General features: G+C 43.2%; 1 protein-coding gene and 1 long non-coding RNA gene across 2 annotated transcripts in view; one reads left to right on the top strand and one right to left on the bottom strand.

Annotated features, from left to right (window-relative positions):
- Positions 1-16,499, top strand: part of LOC144765655 (guanylyl cyclase C-like) — a 577,462-nt gene extending 560,963 nt beyond the window's left edge. Inside the window, exons 25-27 of the mRNA XM_078650332.1 lie at positions 4,362-4,456; positions 8,183-8,259; positions 16,325-16,499. Coding sequence (XP_078506458.1) covers positions 4,362-4,456; positions 8,183-8,259; positions 16,325-16,499 — 347 coding nt within the window. The remainder of the gene's footprint in view (positions 1-4,361; positions 4,457-8,182; positions 8,260-16,324) is intronic.
- Positions 16,500-17,442: 943 nt separating this feature from the next.
- The window catches only part of LOC144774961 (uncharacterized), an 85,923-nt gene continuing 81,756 nt past the window's right edge, over positions 17,443-21,609 (bottom strand). Inside the window, exon 4 of the long non-coding RNA XR_013600541.1 lies at positions 17,443-17,573. This is a non-coding gene — a long non-coding RNA (uncharacterized LOC144774961). The remainder of the gene's footprint in view (positions 17,574-21,609) is intronic.

Genomic DNA, 21,609 nt, shown 5'->3' on the forward strand with positions numbered 1-21,609 from the left:
GCAAGACCTTTTCTATGTGTACTCTGAGGGACAGAGAGAAGATTTGCCTTATTGGAGCTGAAGAGAGACACAAACAGCTGTAGGCTCAGTTTGACTGTGGGATGTCATGTGAGCGGGGAGAGAGTTAATCCACTACCAGGGTTCTGCATCTTTCTCAGGAGACTCCAGGAGAGGGAGATCCAATAAGAGAAGAAATCCTCAAAATCAATGTAGTTCCAGGTCAATTACATTGATGTGGAGACAGACTACGGTGCCTAGTTGCTCACCCTTGAGAGCATGGTCGACATTGAGAAGGAAACAAAATCGAGTGTTAAGACACCAGAGGTCTACGTCAATAGATTCCAAACGATGGAAAAATCTGTCGATTTCAAGACATATAGGGAAATCAACATCGAGAAGCCTGTTGTGGGTGAGACATACTAGACCTGCAGAAAGGGTCAGGAGATCGAGATCAAGAAGGTTGCCATCAACTTCTGACTCAGAATATTCCAGGGCATACTCCCCATCTAGAAGGTCCCTATTCCAGACTTTCCGCAGCCTTCTCCACCACCTCTGCCAGCCAATTCAGTGCTTGTACCACTTACTTCACCTCCACCTCTTTCTCAGACAGGCACCTTTGGGAGCTCCTTCTCCGGGAAGGCCTCCAGCTTCCCTTCAGCGATCAAGGTTGCCTCAGTCCAGATTTCTCATAGATTGCAACCAAGAGTGACTTCCACATAGCGTTGTCATTGATTTTGGCACTCCTCATTGAGACGGTCCTCTAGGTACAAACGAAAATATCATCCTAGGTCCAGATCCAGAACTAGGTTACGATCCAGATGGAGGTAATTTCATTCCACCTCTTCTTCTAACAATGGAATATACTCACCATCACTGACTGATTCTCCCCAGCCAAGGGTCTCACCAGTTGATAAAATCAGGAGGTGCTTGTAGGAGGAGCTACAAAATTGAATATTTCATTGTCTGGTCCATCAACGGCTACATCAGTTATATAGATTTTTCACCAATGTGCAGCATCAAGACCCCTTCTACCCTTAATTCCTGTTTACTTAGGACCAGCCATGGAACTTTTTCCTTACGCCAGCTGCAGCCAAAGCAGCTCTGTCTAGGCTTCAGAAAAAATATAAACCTCCGGAGAAGGACCTGTTATTCCTGCGGTCAGATCCTTCCCATGATTCAATTGTTATCTTGGCTGCAAAGAAAATTCATTTTACTACGCTTTCATCCACGGTTCCACCATAGAAAAAAAGCAGGAAACTGGATTAAATGGGATGCAAGGTATGTGGCACAGCTGCCACAACCATGAAAGCAGTGAGTGCATCTGCCCAGGCAGGTGTGATAGATCTCTATGGGACTCCCTGCAGTATTTTGTAAAAGACCTCCCAAGAGACCGCAAGGAGGACTTCATTGAAACCATGAAGAAAGGCATGATGGTCTCTAACCAAGTGATAGGCGCTGCTGCTGATTCATCTTTGCTGGCAACTCATGGTTACTGTCAAATTTTGGCACTCGGGTGACATTGCTTCATCTCACGGTGCTCAAGCAAGAATCTCAACAGAGAATACTCAACCTTCCTTTCTCTAGTAATACTCTGTTTGGGAGGCATAAAGGCATAAAGACCTTGAAGACAGTTGGTCTGGAGAAATGTAAGGTGCCTCGAAAGCAGCCTTACAAGCTTTATGAAAAGTGTTTCTATGCATAGAGGGTTCAGACCCCTCAGTGGTTTAAAGAACACCAACAACAGAAGCAGCAAAGATCTTTCCAGCAGCACCAAAGCTGTCAACCGAAGGGAATAGATGAGCACCAATCTGTCCAAGCAGAAAAGCCTTCTACAGGCTCCAAACAATGAGCCTCTGCTTTCCCTTCTTACTTTAACCACTCTGGTAGGGGGAAGTATTTCTCAATATAAAGCAGCAAGAACGGTTGTGCCCTATGTCGCCTGCACACTATTTGTCCAAATACTTAAATAGTGCTCACTCTTCGGGTTAACCATTACAGAACCCGGAGTTAACAAAGTGGACAACTGCAAGGATAGGAAAGCTTAGTAACCTGAAGTATTAGCATCTGACTTCAAAGAGTCCTACATATCTAAGACATGTATCATGCACTCATATTAGAAATATCTTCTGCACATGAGACAGCATAACAATTCTGTTCTCATAAAAATGAAAGCTGTTCAAGTCCTTTTTCTTTTTATTCATATATCTTCATATTTTTGCACAAAAGACACAATACATCCAAGACACAGCCTACGTATTTCGTTCCATTCTCACAGGACTTCTTCAGGGCAAAAGTTCAAGCTTTGATAGTCCAGGCCCCCATACTAAAGAAACGTCAATCGCTCCAGAGTTTATCTAATTCGAGTGCCTAATGCAATGCGATCCGTGACACTGCTCTGTAAAGGCAGCAACTGTGCATTCCCACAGTGCATTTATAGCATATTAGATCCAACTCACTACACCAGTTCAGGAAGGACATCAAAACCTGGCTCTTCGGATGACCCGAGCACTCAACAGAGCCGCCCCCTACCACACCCTCGAGCGTCTTGAGACCTTCGCGGGTGAGTAGCTGCGCTTTACCAACACTGATTGATTGATTGAATGATAAGCCGCTGGATATGAGCTACCATTGTTCTGGCTTATTCCCTGGCAGAGATGGCTCTACCTGAGGATACTGAGGGTAGAAGTAGTAGGGTTTCGCTTGCTTTGTGGGTGCACGTAAAGGGTGATCCTTTACCTTAGATTTGTTGTGCAGCTACTTGGACATGTTCTCATAGCTTTGTGTACCATTGCGTCAAGGAATAGAGCTGAAAGATTAGCTTTTGTTATGGAAATGTTGAGTTTCATCCTGTCTTCTGCATGCATGTCACTAATAAATTTTCTGGGTGATGCAGAATTTGTGGCTTCTCTGCATTATCTATTGGGGCCTAAATGGTGGGATGTGGCTTTTGTATTTCTCATGGGAATGACAAGGGCATTGGACGTACGGGGAACATCTTGATTACTTACTGGTAATCTTCATCGCTCTTACTCCCATTTGTCCTTGTCAGTCATTATGATCAAACCGCTGTCACTTGACTGTCCTGCCTTTTGGGTGGCTTGGACGTGTCAGAAGGAATACTGGGATGTTAGCTAGGTTATAACACCAATGATGATAACATACTTCAGTTTTTTCTTTTTGTCCTGAGGTGGGTTCACCCCATGAGTAATAACTGTGACACGTTGGACTAAGACTGATAATGATTCTGATGAGTCATCAGGACATTATCTAATGAAGAATTTATACCTTGCCTCATCCTTGAGATTTTTTCACTTTGTCGTGGTTATCCACCCAGTGCGCTTTTTGGCAATGTAACTTTTATATGTTTTTTTGAAGTTGTATCCATTTTGCATTTGCTTTGGACATAGTTTAACCATTTTGTTGATATCATTTCTGTTACGACACTTCATGTGGTGTCCCTTCCTGTGATGTCATTTGTGTCAAAGATAACATAACATTACTGGTTAATAATTAATTATACTAATTAAAGCTTGCCAATGCTACCAGTTTTTTTCAACCAAGGTTGGGGACCGTGCAGCATCAGGGCTTGCTTGAACACTATGCTCCACTCCTGCATCAGGCATGCCAGGGGCCCTATACTCTAAATAAAGGTGCCTCAAGAGTGGCCCCTCTTCACCAGAAAATTTTGGAGGGGGGAGGCGTGGAGAGAGAGAATACCAAAAGGCAGATCGCTGTCATCTCCATGCTTGCCCCTACATCATCCCACCATTGTAGCTCTAGCCATCAGAGATTTTACATCAAAGTGGTTCAACTAGTTGCTATACCTCAACCAGTCCATTGATGTCACAGGACCTCCTTGGCCTTATCATGGGGTCTCCCACTGCTTCCCCAGCCTTCCTCATCTTTGCAGTGCTACTGCAGTAAACTATTTCCCTCATGGCTCCTTTTAGTTTAGCAGTTTTATCACTGTTTTGCCCCAGAGTAGGGAACCAGTGGGAGCCCGGGGCACACTCAGTCCATCACTTTGTTGCGGCAACAGGGAACCTCTTAGCACATCCTGTCTCAGTCCCCCTCATTTCAACATCTATAGACAACCCTGGTGAGTGTGTTGACAAAATGTGGGAGAAAAAAAAGTTAATCGCAGAAGACCAAGAGTAAAGTGTCTTATCACTGCAGACACATGGCTCATCTCCTCTGGCTCTTCTGCCCACCCTTGATGTTTTCGCCAATCTTTCTTTGTCTGAGTGCAAAAGGGCTATTTGTGTAGCACAGCCTGAGTGGGCAATAGGTAATGGGTGACTGAAAAGACAACAGAACATAAACCTGTTTTAAGTGTGTGCCACTCTTTCTTTCTTTCTCAGCTCTACGAATCCATGTCAGCAAGTCAGCCATTGACATATTGCAGAGGACAGAATGCCAGTTTCAGTATGAGTTGAGAGGAGAGACCTACCTGAAGGTAACACAGGGCAGAGACTTCTCTACACATATCATTTCTAATAGGTAGAGCACAAATGTGAGAGGCGTGAATTTCCTGCGGTAGGTACAAAATAAATAGGAGATATGTACTCACAAGCTGTGTGCACAAGGAGTGGGAGACTTACCTACTTAGAAGTTGCACCCCACAGACACGGTAGAAACATTCTAAGGTATCACATCTGAGAGAAGGTAGATCTACCGATAGGTAAAAAAAAATCATAGGCAATATGCCTACATACCGGTGTAAAACCTCAGAGAGGTTCTTTCTTTAAATATTTTTTTTCGGCCAAAGGCCATAAAAGATTTCATAATAATACAATTGTTCATAAAATAATCTAAAATGCATCCAGCCATATATCACATGATTTCAGTAAAAAGGGTCAGATGTTCTCAATAAAACAATTTCGATCAATGTAAGGCAGTATAAACTGGTCACCATAACATTCCATTGATACCACCCCAAAAAAGGTTCATTAAAATTCTGGTAATATGTTAAAAGGAATAAGTATCTGGTTATTTATACAATCCAGAGTGGTTTCCGCGGTCATAGATATCTTAATCTTTAGCGCGTCACAGGTTTAACCCCACTGTCTTCCTTATTAATCCCACTATAAACAGATATCTAGATAGGGCAAATATAACAAGTGGTAAGGTGCTAGTTATCAATACCTTAAGTGCCTCTTAGGGCTTTCTGAATCCCATTGAATTACATAATGGTCGGATCCATTTCACCCTTGCCCTATCGAATGCCGGACAGAAGAACAGTATATGTGCTATGTTTTCTGTATTATCTATAGACCCTAAAGTGTGTATAGTGCATAAAGTGCAAGAACGGTCTTCCTTTCCCCCCCAGTTTGCAGCATGGCTATTGATCTGTAATTTTTGTATCTTAGCTTTAGGTATAAGATTCTGGCTAAGTGCGCTGTACGTGGTCAAGAAAATCCTCGCGATTCGGGTTTGGCTTGATAGAAGGTTTTATCTATCTACAGGTAAACCAACTGAATAAATATACCTCACCACTGGTAGTACACCATAAGGATGGTAGAATCATGACAACTAATACAACTGTCAGAGGAGGTACTGCCTTATAGGTAATACACCAGGAAGAAGGGAGATGACCTATCATTAACACAGCCAAGCAAAGAAAGCCCAACCTACAGGTAATAATAAGTGATAATTCCTACAAGGGATTTCATTTACTGATCTTAATCTGATTTTGATTCAACTCATAATTTAGGTGTTGAACTCCAATAGGTAGCTCAACCTTGAATGAATCTAAACATCAATGAAATTATTCATATCATGAATATTCAACTAGACACTTTACGAAACACAGGTATATCTTTTTTTCAAAAATACACAATTTTTATGTGAAGAAAAATGTATAGGGTACATTCAGAAACAATAAAACACCATGATGGAGGAAGCATGAAAGAACCTACAGATCATAAGTGTATACATCTATTCTAAATGAATATGTCAAGGGAAAATGAATCTAAAACAATAGATCAATTCCTCAGAAGCAATAAATGCTAAGGAAATAGACGTAACAGTCGATGTTTCGGTCTGTTGTGGCAGAATCATCCGTCAGACCATCTTCAGGACATATAGGTAAATGTTAAAAGGAGTCCCCTGTATGAACATAATGTATAAAATTACTTGAATGGTCTGTTATGACCAACATTTCTTTAAGAAGAAATAAAAGATAGCCTGTGTAAAATAAAAGATAATAGCAGTAACTAAGTTCTGCCAAAAGTGCACAGTTTAACCTTAACCCAAAGATGTAATAAGACTATTCAAGTAATTTTATACATTATGTTTATACAGGGGACTCCTTTTAACATTTACCTATATGTCCTGAAGATGGTCTGATGGATGAGGAATTGTTATGAAATCCCTTGTAAGCATTATCACTTATTATTAGTTTCTTCGCCCAGGCCTCCAAGGGTATATTGGGTTTCCCACTGGCTTGTTATCAACCTACAGGTGGCACACCTGAGATAAGAGAATGCAACCTACAGATAACATACCTGAGAGAACGGAGAGTGCAAGTAATACACAACAATTAAACAACATACAATAATTCTTTATTGGCATGATTACACATACGAAGATTGTCAGTGTTTTTTTATATATCCTTGAAACGTCCTTTAACCTTTTGGAGAGAAGGGAGACACATCTGAAAAGTAAGTCCTCTACACCTAGCCCACAAAGCTAAAGGAAGGCTGGTTACTAATAGTTCATCAAAGAAAGGTGATATCTACATACTTGTAGAACACCTGAAATTGGAGAGGTCTACTTCTAGGTAACATGCACAAGTGATGGGAGATGGTCCTATTGGAGGGAGGAGAACCTACCTGCTCATGATATACCTACATAAGGAAAGACCAGCCCATGGACAACACACTTGAAAGAGGGGAAAGCTACCTATATATAAGACATCACAATAAGCAAAACAGCATCTTGAAGTCAGCACTTTTAGAGAAGAGATACCTAGCTACTGGTCATAGCACACTTGAGGGAGAAGATACCTACCTGCAGGCCAAACATAGAGAAGACCTCCATATGGCAACATACCTAAAGGCAGCACATTTTAGATAAAGAAAACCTACCTCTGGGTACTATGTTTGAAACATGTGATGCCTACAAGTAGGGAATATACTTTAAGTAGCAATACAACATACAGCAACACACTAGAGAGAGTAGAGATCTACCTGTAGGGAAGATAACTGAAAGATGGAAGAATGTACCTACAAATAAGAAACCTGGGAGAAGAAAAACTTACCACAAGGCAGCCTACTCAAGTGAGGCGAGACCTACCTAAAGGTACACAATTGAAAGAAAAAAAACAATGTGAAGAAATCCCACCGAGACTGAAGTGTCTAATTTTCCATAAGCACACACTGAATAGAATATCTTTACAGACAGAAAACCAGCCTGCGAGAAATAATGATCTATCAACAGCTATCATGTCTGTGTGTGAGCATAGCTAAATACAAATATCACACGTGATACAGGACATAACCATATACGGGCCACATTGCTTGACGGTGGGTTTCTTCCTAAAGGTAGCGCATATAAGAGAGAGGGGAGACCAGCATTGGGGAGACCAACATTGGAAGGATAAGAGACCTACTTTCAGGATACAAACAGTAGAAGCCCTACAAAAAGGAAATTCACCTAAGAAATGTGAGGATGATCTATAAATGACAGCCTTGGTAATTTGAACTGCCTAAAAGTAGATTTCCTAGAGAAGGTAATCCTATCTGCAGAAACAGCCATCGAAAATTTAGAGAAATATATTAAAGATTATGTCATTCCGGAAAAGGTAATGCACATAAATAAAAGAGAGAGTTGCAGAAGGGAAAGGGAAATCTTAACTACAAGCTCCACTTTATTTAAGCGAGACCTTCCTACAGATAATATGCTAGGGACATAATGACCGGTTAGGAGTACAAATCTTGCTGGATAAGGGCATACCTTAAGATAACACACATGGGAAAGGCAATCCGTACACACAATGCACAAATAGAAGACATCGACTGAAATATAGCACTTTAATGGTAGAGTACTGTATCCTAATTGGCTACTAAATCAGAAAGAGGGGATCTTAACTGAAGAAAATAGTACAGTGGGTTTGTAGTGATTTATATTAAGTTTTATTAGATACTGCTATTGCTTACTGTCTAAAATACTTTGGTTTCAGGGGAAAGGATTGGAGACCACATATTGGCTCACAGGCGAGAAGGACAAAGAGTACCATCTGCCGACACCACCCTCTGCGTAAGTAGAGCTTTGGGACTGTTTGAGAGAGTGAGAAAAGAGGCACTACCTAATTTGTAAATTAAGTGTCTCCGAACTGAAATCAGCTGCCGGTGATGACGTGTCGGGAATGGCATATACCAAGGCAACTTTGTGTTGATTCCACCTCATGCCTCTTTCTTCCATCTACATACACTCGCAGCCCATTTATATCATACTTAAAGGTTCTTTTTTTGCCTTGCTTTCTCACTTTTTCCTGAGTTTTTCTCATTTTTTGCTCTGGGTCAAGGTTTGACGAGGAAAAGTAAGTACCAGTTTCCAAAAAAGTGCGGCGGTGGGATGCCCCGGCAACCATAAGCTCAAGTTAAGGATTACAAAGGGGGCTTTTGTAATGCACAGTGTTCGGAAGAGGTGTTTTAGGAGGACCAGAAGAAAGGGACAATTTCCATCTGAATTAATGTTCTTCATGATCACAAGAAGATTGAGTTCCGCAACTGACATCTCCTTATAGAGAATGAGGCCAAGAAGATCAGGGCTGGACCGGACTGGAGATCACATCAACCATGTTAGAGTCAGTTGGGAAATATTTAGCCTTCCCACTTTTACGGATTTGTTTGTGTTCTAGGTATCGATCGTATCGCCTCAATAGAAGTGGTTTCTAGTCTTATTAGAGCAAAGCAATATAGTACGCACATTGTTGTATTGTGCAAGGGCCCTGTGACCTATGGCATTTGACCTCGATCTCTTACGTATATCCCTCACTTTGTATAACAACGTCATATGCTACCAGAAGTTATGTCTAGGGACGGAAACGCCTTTTATTCCACTGGGCATTTCCACGGTTGTCGTGAGCCCTTGAAGGCTTGTTTAAAGCCTAGAGCTGCTCCTGGTGCCTCTGTAACTGTCCCCCAGAGCCTACCTGGCCATAGGGGTGGTGTTTGTGCCCAAATGTACTAAAGGGCCGCCCTTTTCGGTGGACCACTGCGGGGGTCACGGGCAGCCGCATTTCCCTGGGAGACTGAAAGAGTGGGGGGCACATTTTGCAGCAGTGGATGCTGGTTTTGTTCCTGAGGGGGAGGGGTGCAGTGCTGCAATATCGGCCCCCAGTAACAAAAGCAGCAGTGCTTCATTCTTTTATTTTTTTTGCAGAGTTATATATAGCGCGAACTAGACCCGAACTGAAACTTTACATAGCACCAGTTTCGTTACATGAGGACACGCATTCATTTTAGGCACGGGGAGATTAAGTGATTTGCCCAGAATCACAGGAGGTTTTTGGCGTCGTTACCGAGATTCGAACCCAGATCTCCAGGTCCGAGGTCGAGCGCCAACTCCTCTCCCCCTTTCTTGCACACCCCCCCCACCACCCCACCCCACCCCACCCCACCCCACCCCACCCCCTGCTAGGCCAACATAATTGCCAGGACTGCATTGGATTCCCAGTCCGGCCCTGCTGTCCCACAGCTCTCGGAGGTTAACTGCAGCAGGCACAGGGAGGCTTCAGGAGAGAAAGAAAAAAGGGACATAGGCAGGACGAAGGTAGAGAGAAAGCCATCAGAGAGGGAGCAGAGAGTGGATAGATGGAAAGAGAGAACGAGCACGAGTAAACGAAGGGTGCGGGCTGGTTTGAGCATTTTTGCCAAAGCTAGTTTTGATTCCCTGGTTGGGCCGCAGTTTTGTTGTTCTTTATTATTAGCAGTTACAACAGCTCACACATGCTTTTAAGTATATGATTGCATTTATTTTAGTTAGTGACCAACGCACCTCGGCAGGCAAAACCACAGATATCCAAGTACGTAGAATACCCGAAAGGCCGGTAGTGTTTTGGTACACATGTGTTCCCCTGATATGAGATAAAATAAGCCCAAACCTTTTATTTATTATTTCTTTATGGTTTTTTATGTAGCACTGCACATATCTGCCGAGCAAACAAGAATGCACTAGGAAAAACTCATGTGCTAGTCTTAGTGGGTGATGTCCTCGCTGCTGGGATCTGCAACTTGAAGGCCAAAAGTTCGAATCACAGCAGTTGGAGTTAACCCTTTCTTTGTCCCAGTAAATTGTCATTAAGGCAGGTAATTGTCACACCTTATTTATGTGCTAGTAAGCTGCAAAACTGCAGTAGCACACACCATATAAGATACGTTATTATGTTGTCATACCAACTGTACTATATAGTGCCATACATTAAACAGCAACAAACAAAAGGTGATGGGAGTCTGCTTCCAATAAGTCTAACCACTGACAATAGCTCGGAGTAGCACTCCAGCTTATAGTTCTTTTGCTCACCATGCCACCTCATTTTGGACCCAGCCATACACAAATCACTCTTGGGAACAGTCCAGCCCGAACTGCCAGGCCAGGTCCTTCTTGAACTGGAAAACAAGCATTCCAGGACCGGTTTTGCCCTAGGTATAGGCTGATCAGCTGTGTATAGCTTGGTTCCAGTGACAAAGTGAGCATGAGACCCACTTCTGGGCATACCCATACCACTTAGAACGGTACATGAAACACACAAAAGGTGATGGGAGGCAGCTTGCAATAAACCTAACCACCGAGGTAGCACTCCAACTCATCGTTCTTTAGCTTACTGTGTCACTGGAACCAAGCTGAGCCCAAAATGAGGGTGAAACCAGTCCTGGGTGGCTTGTCTTTTTATATACATCTTTTTTACAATATTTTTATATCACGTAACACTGTACATGTACAGGGCCGGACTGAGAACCAAAACCGGCCCTGGCAAAGTGCTCGGCCGGCCCCCCCGGTTTTCGGCCGATTTTTTCACAGGACCAATTTTGCAGCTATGCTGCAAAAATGGTCCTGAAACAAAAACGGCCCCCAGGGTCCAAAACCGGCCCCCACCCCCGCAACGGCCAGTCCGGGCCTGTACATGTATACGTTTCAGGACACTTTCTCTTTTTCTAGTTCTTGTGCTGCTTTCTCTATTTATTCTACTTTCAAATGCATTTTTGAACATTGTTTATCTCTGCTTGCACCTTTTGGATTACTCGTACAACTAAAAGAAAATTACTTTTTACGTTGGTTGGATTATGTCGTTATATAATGTATACATGCCACATTAACAACACATTTATACCTTCATAATGCTTGCTGCTGCACACCTATTGTCCTTGCTTTTCAACCATTCATCCTCTTTATGCCTCATAACTTTGCGTTGATTTTAAGTTTGGCTTCTTGTTTAAGTTACTTACACCCACTACTGTAATACTCCATGCCATTCTGCTACTCCACTCTATACCGCTACATTCTACTTAATGCCACTCTGCGCTTCTCTATGCCATTCTACTCTACAGCACTTGACTCTATACCACTCTGTGCCACTCCACTCTACTCTGTGCAACTCTACGCTACTCCACTCTATGCTGCTCTACTCCAAGCCACTCCACACAATGCCACTTTATGCCACGCCATGCCACTGTACTCTACCCCACTCTATTCTATGCCATTCCACTCTACCCCACTCCATGCCACTCGACTCTATACCACTCCGCTCTACTCTTTGCCACTTAAACTATGCCACTCCACTCCTCGGTACTCTATGCCACTCCTCTCTACACACCTCTACATCACTCTGTGCCACTCTGTGCTTCTCCACTTCAGACCATGCTACACCACTCTACTCTACTCTACGTAACTCCATTCTACTTTAATTCTCTCTGCTTTAATCCACTCACCTCTACCCCATGCCACTCCTTTCTACTCTAAACCACTTCACGCCAATATACACCAATCTGCTCCACATCACCCAACTGTGCACCATACAATGGCATTTTACATAACTTCACTCCAGTATAGGCCACTCGAATCTGCAGCATTGCACTGTATGACACTCTGCTGTACACCACTCCACTCTGATCCACTGTACGCTACTCTGTGTCACTCCACTCTATGCCATACCACTTCACTCCATGCCACTCTAACCTATGCCACTCCACTTTATTCCATGCCACTCCCCTCCACACACTACCCAATCTATCAAATGCCACTCCACTTCCCTTTGTGCCACTCAGCTGTGCGCCACTCCACTCTACTCTGCGTCACTCCACTAAACGCCACTGTACTTGCCCCTCCACGTCACTCCACTCCATGCCAATCCACTTTATGCAGCGCTATTCTATGGCACTCCATTCAACTCCACGCCACTCTACTCTACTCTAAACCACGTCACACCACTCTACACCACTCCATTCTACTCTGCATCTCTCCAGTCTACTTCACACCACCACACACTACTCTATGCCATTCCACTCCACTCTATGCCACTCTGTTCCACTTTCTTCTACTCAGCTCTCTTCTACCCCACTCTACTCGGCACTACACCCATAACTTTTAGCCATGCTGAACAGCAGCCACGCTGTTGTACAACATGGCTAAATGGCATTGGCAAATCTGATAGCTGTTAAGTGGGTGAGACATAGTGGCTTTGCCAATGCTTGTTACCTTGCGATGGGCTGAGCTACATAAACTCTGCTCATGAATTGGAAATATAGTCCTAGGTAGCTCTCCTTTCTCCAGTTCAGCCAGTTAAGCAAAGATCTGAAGGAACTCAACTAATATGTCAATTTAAATCAGTATTGATTGAAGTAATCCATCACTACCGCCTTTGTACCAGCTGCACCTCTCAAAGGAAATTAAAAACTCGGTTCCACCAGGAATCTTTAGATCTGCTGTGTAATCTCTGATACTCTCCCATATAGAAAGCTGCAAAACCATTTTAGCAGGGCTACCCAAATCCACAAGCACGCCTCTGGTGGCGACCCTTCATGCTGCAGCACAGTTTGTGGCAAATACAAGCAATCACATAATATATCCAGAAGCCTTAAGAAAATGCCCTGGCTGCCACTTGAAGTTTGTATCATTAACAAGATTGCCTGCGAAATGCACAAAGTGATACGCTCAGGTTTCTAGGCTATCTGCAAGAAAAAATACATACCAAGGGTTGACTTACACTAACAAGAGGACAAGTGAAACTGATGGTAAAGCCCCAAAATGAAGCAGACCAAGGCCAAAAAAGGTCTTCTCTTGCTTGGCTCCCAGACCAAGGAAACAGACACCTGAATCCATATTTACAAGCTTAAATCTCCTAACATTCCTTAAAAATCTAAAAGCCCACATTTTCAGGCTCTTTCTGCCATAGTTCTATCTTCTTTATAGCTAGGCCAAGTTACAATAACTGTCATAAATAGTCAAACAAATTGTTACTGGAAGTTAGTGTTAATAAATATTGTAGGCTTTGAACTGTGTTTATGAAAATCACTTTGCTTCCCCTATGGCTAGGACCTCATTCCCTAAATAGCATCAATAAATAAATTATATAATAGTGTTAAGGAATTTAGATGCATGAACAACATTGATAATGATAGAGAAAATCTTTTGTAAATATAATTCACCACTTTTTTCCAGAATCAATCATTTTCATTTGATAATACAAATGATGGATCATTTAGTAATGATATATAGCTTATACCAACATTTAATTGTCTAAATACCTGTTTCATTACAATAATAAACATGCATTATCTATCTGTATGGAGACCCATGTAGCTCTACTCACCGATAACCTCATCAAAATTCACCAATATGCTGGCGATACACAACTCTACTTGAAATTCTCCTCCACTCCAAACAACCCACTCCTCGAACACCTCATGCACCTCATTACAAACTACATGCTTAGACTAAGACGAACAACGAACTACGATCAACAACGAATCCAAGCCTGGATGAATGACAGGGACGTGGGCAGATTCATACCCCAAATGTCACCCACGCCAAGTCATTTGGTTTCACCTAGGACACCAACCTCACCCTAAAGGAACACAATGCCAAGAAAGCTATGATGACCTCGTTTCATAGCTCTCAACTAAAGTGAAACTATTCCTGTTAGAAAGTGACTTCAGAACAGCTGTTGAAACACTTGTACTCTTGCATTTAAAAGTTTGTTGGTAACTCCCTGCTCCATTGCCTCCCAAAGTCCACACTGGCCCCCCTCCTAAGGGCATCTGACATATCCCCACCAGACCTCATCCGGAGCCTGAAGACACATCACCGCATCACCTTATACTGATGGAACCCCACTGACTCCCCTTGCCGGCCCACCACCTTCAAAGGGAGTTGCGTCATTTAGAAAGGCATCACAACCATCACCCTGCATATTGGCCAACGCGCTTACCATCTTTAGAGGCTCTTAGCACACCTGAAGCCAGGGTGGCATGAGGCTGGAGGCAACAGAGTGCAACAGAAAAAAGAACAATAAAATAAGCGTTTCTCACCATATATTCACCAATGATCAGGAACAAAATCCCTCTGCCAATCAGAATTGCCCCAACCCAGCTCAAACTTGGCAAAGGTCTGAAACAAGGTGCATTAAAGAGTACTGTATTATGATGCAGTAACAGTCCAATTCTGCACGTCAAACCCAGCTACTACTCCAATTTTAACTCTATCTTTGCCTTTGACTCTTTAAAGCTCTCTGCCGCTTTTTGGCTGTACAGATGCAACATACATACATACCCAAACTTTTGTCAGCATGTTTTGCAGTTATAGTCTGAATTTTCTGAAATTGTTTCAAATCATTATATTGGTTTACAATTAGATTGGAGGAAGTGACCGGTCATTTTTGTTTTCTTTGGATGTTTTCATGGATCTTTCAAATCCAAGTACCATGGTGCCTGAGGGTAAGTGGGTGCATAGGGCTATTGCTTTTACCACCACTGTTGTCAATGAGACATAAAAACAAATCATTGTTGGTAACAGAACAAAACACCAGTGTTTTGGGGAACTAGAGTCGGACACCACAATTTTGGTGTAGGGGGAGAATCGCATCGGGGATTTGTCAGAAGTGACAAGGTGATTTTTGTGTTGGGTGCAGCATAACAATTGAAAGTTTGAGAAGGTGGGTTCGATCAAAGTGAAAGATAAGGTATGACACGAGAAAAGATGAAAAAAAGCATGACACAGACATTTAATGGCAGAATTAGAACATTGCATTAGAAATAAAGAAACCTCAAATATGCTCAGTGACGATGTTGCACATTTCCATAGAATTACAAACATATATGAAGGATATCGTCCTGAGCAGATTTGTATATCCATATGGTTACGCAATAAACCTACAGATCAGAGCAGGAGATGCTTTATCTCATATACTGTTCCTAAGATAGAGAAGAAAAAAAACTCATTTAAAACAAATGTTTTTTTCCTTAAGAATTGGTTTATAATACCAAAATCGTGTCTCCCTTTCAATGTGCAGGCCTGTATTCAGAGTATGTATAAAGAGACTTGGCAGTTGAGTCAGGAGGGATTTGGATTATGCTCAGCGGCAAGCGTGTTTCAGAGGTTGATGAATTCAGTTCTTTCTGGGGTGAAGAAAGCAGTGGTGTTCCAAGATGATGTGTTGGTGTTTGGGGCGACAGAGGAAGAGCATAACATCTCCTTAAAAAGAGTCCTGGAATGTATAGATAGGGCTGGCTTAACCTTGCGTAGGGAAAAGTGTAAATTTTTGACAAGGGAGGTGGAATACCAGGGTCATTTAGTCACAAGTGAGGGGATTAAACCTAAAGAAAATGTAGTCAGTGCGATTGTTAATGCTAAGGCCCCTCATGATAGAGATTCATTAAGGTCTTTCATGGGTCTTGTTGAATATTATGCAAAGTTTGTGTTTGATTTTGCAAGAAAGACTGAGCCGTTGAGGGAATTGTTGAGACGTGGAAGGAAGTTTGATTGGAATGATGAACAGCAGAGATCTTTTGAGTTAGTGAAACATGATATCACACATGCAGGGGTTTTGACTCCATTTGTGTCTGGTCTTGAGTGTGTGTTGACTGTAACTGTTCTTACATACTTGCTAATAAAACAAATTTTTCAAAAAAAAAAAAAAAAGATTGGGACCCGAAGGCAGGGTCCTTGTCTGTCAAGCACAGTACAATATTGCTCCGTCTGGCAGCAGAGAATCTGTCATTAGTGATAGAATCGGACCATTTAAGATCTCATCTTAGATGCTGACGAGGGTTATGAAGCAGCACTGTGCAATGGAAGATAACCCATGATTTGGTATCTTTTTCAGAGAAAATCAACAGCGACTTCAGACTGAATTTGAAGAGAAGATTGCAGAGTCATTGGAGAAGCGGGAAAAGGAATGCATAAGTATTCAAGAGCCCGTCCAGGAATTGAGCTTTAAAGTGGGAACACTGCCGTATCTTCATGTGGCCACAGCAGAAAATGTTAGTACATACATGTGAGAGTAGCTGGTTAGCAAGCACAGCTGCAATGTAGGCCTCCACTGGAGGGGAAAGCCAATCAAAGTCAGCCATCAATGTTCACTTAGGGCCTGATTACGTTCTTGACGGATGGGATACTCTGTCACAAACAAAGAATATCCCATCTGCCGTATTACAAATTCCATGGGATATAATGGAACTTGTAAAACGGCGAACAGGATATCAGTCATGTTTGTGATGGAGTATTCCATCTGCCCAAATCGTAATCAGGCTCTAAGTATCCTAAGAGAAACCATTTAGTCTTCTGCCATTCCTAACCCAAGGAATCCATCCCGAGACCCAAGCGCGCTCATATCTGGGATGTACAAGCATTACCTCAAATACATTTCTGCCTTCAACTTCACTTTGCCAACAAGTGCATTTGTTGTAAACACCCCCTTCTCACACTTTACTCAAAAATATTTGACCACATACACAGCAAATGGGCATCCCAGCAACCATTACACTCAAATTCTCCTAAGTTTGTGTTGAACACGCCAGCATTAACGGAGAAAATGAAGCAGTATTTTGCCTAAACTTACTCTAGAAGATAAATACGCTTCTCCACAAATGAGCTCTGCACAGTCAACATACATAAACCTGTCCAGATTGAACTACAGAAACAAGCTACTGAGGGAGCCCTGCAAAAATAGACATGCATCTGTCAAAGCAGTTTACACTTGTGCCAACCTCTATTGGCTCATTTCTGAAAGCAGTCTGTCTAATCTACAAACACCACAATATCCTGCGCTATCTGAAAGAATAATGAAAAATGTCCTAGTATTCGTAAAGGAAAAGTTTCAATTCTATTAAGGACACTGAGGCAAGGATTATGCTCAGCTTTCTATCCTTTATTTATCTCTTGCAGACTTCAACATGTAAATAAAAAAACTATCTTTCCAAGCAGACTATGGGAAAGGAACCACAAAGCTTTGAACCAATCTCAGTGTCTCTAGTCCATTATAACTAGCCATTCGTCTTGACACTTCCTCTGTTGTTCCTGTGACATGAGGCATTCTCTGTAATTTTCTTATTCTCCTTTAGTGATGTCGGAACCTGAAATAAAAAAACACTTACTGAGATCGACATCCCAAAACATGAAAAAAAACAATTAACATGCAGGAAAGATATCACAATATATATATTCCTCTACATTATCATTGGAAAAGAGAATCAAGCATAGAAACATAGGTAAACCTCCAGCCTCAAACAACTGATACCTTACGATGAAAACATTTCTTAAGAACTGAAAGATTCATGATTTCATTACATTCAGAGATGGGTGGGCAGTATCCCCAGAAACGATGGTTGGAAATAATCCTCGACTCTGTGTCATTAACAGAATTGAATGCTAGGATTTTTTTCATTCTATGTCAGTTCCGGAGGGGGGGGTTATTCTCCTTCAAAACTTGTCAACCACGAATGACGCCATATCCAAGATCCGCTTAAAGTAAAACCATTTGAACATTGAATCCAAAGACCAATCAGCTGCATTAAGAATATCAACTAAACGGGCAGCCTAAGTGAATGCCTTTTAGGTCATGGCGCCTCTCACAAAGCGAGCTCCAAAATGTGACACATCAATGCCAGTTTCTTGGATGATCCATTGAATCCATCTTGCAACTGTTTGAGAAGACACCGCTCTGAAAGGTTTTTGAGGGATATCGATAATTGTCTCTCACCTGGAGGCCAAAACTCCTCTGTCATACTCTCATAGGCTTTCAAACATCTTACTGCACACAGCTTAGGTGACCCATCAAACACCGGATAGGAAATCACCCAAGAATTTTCTTTTGTCCTATGGGAAATATGAGACATCACACCTTCCAGGGTGATGTCTCTACCTGCCACATTAAGAGCCCATACATTTGAGACTCTGCGGCAGGATATCAAGCATAATAGCATAACCAGCTTACCAGAGATCTGCTATGAGACAGAAGATCATTTAGTGGCCAGAATTGAAAGAGGCATAAGACTTAGTTAACATCCCTTAAAATAGAAAACTTTGGTTCTGGAGGTAAGGAGAGGCAGATGCTCCTCAGCAGTTTAGATACTAAAGGATGCTCACCTACCTGATAAACCTGAATTGGGATATGACCTGCCGAAATAGCCAAGCTAAATATGTTTACCATCCTATAGGCCAGGTCTTGCGAAGCCAAGGATGCCAGAAAATTGAAGATCTGGACAATGTCGGACCACAGTTGATCACAACGTTTTTGTACGTACCAACAAACCCATCTCGACCATGCTAACATATATCGTTTGTTGGTACTGTCGGCCCATACTGCAGACAACATCCTTTCAGCTTCTCCTGAAAGTCCAGGGACTCTATCTTTCCCTGTATTCTTCCATGTCATGAATGGTAATCGCCCTTGAAGGACTAATGGGTGAGGATTCCCTACAGAATACTAAGAAAGTTTCAGAAAAACTGGAAACTAGACTTGCGACCTCCAATACAGTGTGATGAGGACTACCCATGCCTATTGACACCTCACCTGAGTTGACAAGCTCATTATCATTGCAAAGCAGGGGGAGAGGGGGAGGCATACTCCCGCTACCTCAACCAGTCCTGTAAGAAGGTGTCCTTCGCTAAAGGATCCGATTTCCAACTGAATTAACAATCCACCTGGTGTTCCAGGCGTGATGCAAAAAGATCCACTGTAAATTGTCCCTACTGATTGTCGATCTGCTTGAAAACTTGCAGATCCAGCTGCCACAGGCTTAAATCAGACCACTCTCTCAAGCACCCATCTGCTACTTCGTTCAACACTCCTATTAGATACTCCGCTGTGACCGATATGTTGTTGGAGAGGCAAAACATACAGAACTCCTTGGCCAAGTCCACCAGAAGTTTTGATCAGGGAGCTCCCAGGTGATTGATATCTCAGACCGCCGACATACTAGCATTGGACCGCAAAGGAACCTGCCATTAATTCCTGTCAATTAATGTGAAGCTGCTGCTCTGCCATGGACCACTTTGCTCCTCTGAGGGAGTCCCCATATCATGCCTCCCCGTCCGGATTTATTGGCAACTGACTCTATAACAATATCTGAATTGAAACCAAAAATGGCTCTACCATTCCACATTTCTATGCGGGCTAGCCACCAATGCATCTCTTCCTGGACTTCCTGCTTCAGAGGAATCTGCTCTGAATATTGAAGCCTGCTGCGTAGGTGAAATGTCCCAAGTCTCTGAAGTGCTCTGTAATGTGATGGGCCCAGGAGGATCACTTGTATGGAAGACGATAAGAGTCCTACCACCCAAGCCACCTGGTGCAGGCACGCCGATAGATGGAACAGGGTGCTTTTCCACTCTCAGGCAATTTTTGCCGTCTTCAGAGAGGCTAGACTGGGAATTCTGTCTGTGGAATTGATGACAAAACCCAAATCATCTGTTTGGATGGGGTCAAAAGGGATTTTAGATTGTTTATGACAAATTCCAAGCTTTCCAGCAGATGGATGGTCATCTGCAGTTTATCCTGCAGTCTGACCAGACACTGGTTCATAAGGAGAAGGTCGCCCAAATAGATAATCAGTCGAAAGCCCTGGGCCTGGAGGGACTCCATCGCTGGTTTGAGCACCTCGGTGAAGCACCACAGTGCCCACGAAAGGTAGAGTTTGGAACACAAATAGTTAACGGCACTACAGCAATTGCATAAATCTGCAATGGGGCGCGAAAATGAGAATGGTCATATTCATGTCCTTGAGGTTGAGGCGAACCATCCAGTCTTCAGGTTGTAGCTGGTTGCGTAGCAGAAGGATGCCTTCCATCTTGAAATGGTGGTAAACAAGCCACCTATTGAACTCCCTGAGGTTTATCACAGGACGCTGACCTCCATCCCGTTTCTCCACCAAGAAGACCTTGGGTGCAGAGAAGATGGAGCAATAGTGCCTTTGTGTTACAAGTCCATCACCTCCTGCTTCACCAGGAAGCACTATGCATCAGAAATTACTAGCGGATGTGGACAGCAGCAATGCACTGGGGAACCATAGAACTGGATGTGGAACCCCTGAACTGCCTGTAGGACCCATGAGTCCAAGGTCAACCCTTACCAGTTGTGGAAGAATAAAGCCAACCAACTTCCCACCTTTTGTCAGGAAGAAGGTCAAACACTAACCTGACTGGTTTCCATGGAACTCTGGGGGTGTGTGAATAGAATTCTCAACAACAATTGTCACACTTTGCGAGAGAGGGACTCCAGCGAGACACTGATACCTGAAGCTTTGCCCCCTCACCCAGATCAAGGACCTACTGATGCCCTTTTTAAGGTTGCGGATGTAAGTAGCCCAAAAGGTGCCATTCGAGGATCAATATCTGGCATGAGAGCCACCTTGTCACTAGGGACAGGTGCGGGCATTCAGGCAGTAAGCGGGCATGCACCTCTTTCTCAAGGAGCTGGCAGATGCGCTCCGCTACATATTTAGAAACTTTGGCAGAGGGAGCCCACTCTGCCGACCTGGGGAGCACAAGATCGTGTGATCCAGCATGTCCGATGGACCCTCAGGGTCATAATTTGAATGGGCAGGAGTGGATTTAGGGGGATGGGCACAATGGCCTGGAGGGCCCGTCTAATCATTAGAATCACCTGGGAGTCGTCATCGTCCCCAACCGGGAGGGAGGGCGTAAAGGTTAGGCCATCTGACGGACCCAAGAGTTCCCCTGGGTCCTCATCAAGGCCAGAAGGGGGTGGTCTGGACAAGAACGCCTTTTTGAACCGTTCAACTATGCTCAGGTCCATCCCAGAGTCAGCCTTGCACTTGGGCTGGCGCTGGGTGGCCTGGGTAGGTTTAGTGATGGCACCCCTGGGTTTGAGTGGGTCAACCAAAATGTTCAGATGAAATGGCAAGAGTAAATGATCTGAAGCAAACACCGTTCTAACTGCCTAAATGTATTCAGCCTACATTATAACTGCAATGTGGGATTGCGTAGATATGAAGGAGCACTGCGTAGAGCTGTCAATGTTGTGCTACACTGCAAGATTGCATATATATCTGAAAAGCCCTGCTTAGTGCTGTCACTGTGATACTGGACAGCACCCATGGATTTTAGCCACACTAGATAACGCACAATGGGCCTTGCCCTGGGGCCCTT

Source organism: Lissotriton helveticus, chromosome 1_1 (genome assembly GCF_964261635.1).
Source record: "Lissotriton helveticus chromosome 1_1, aLisHel1.1, whole genome shotgun sequence".
In the NCBI taxonomy this organism is placed as follows: Eukaryota; Metazoa; Chordata; class Amphibia; order Caudata; family Salamandridae; genus Lissotriton; species Lissotriton helveticus.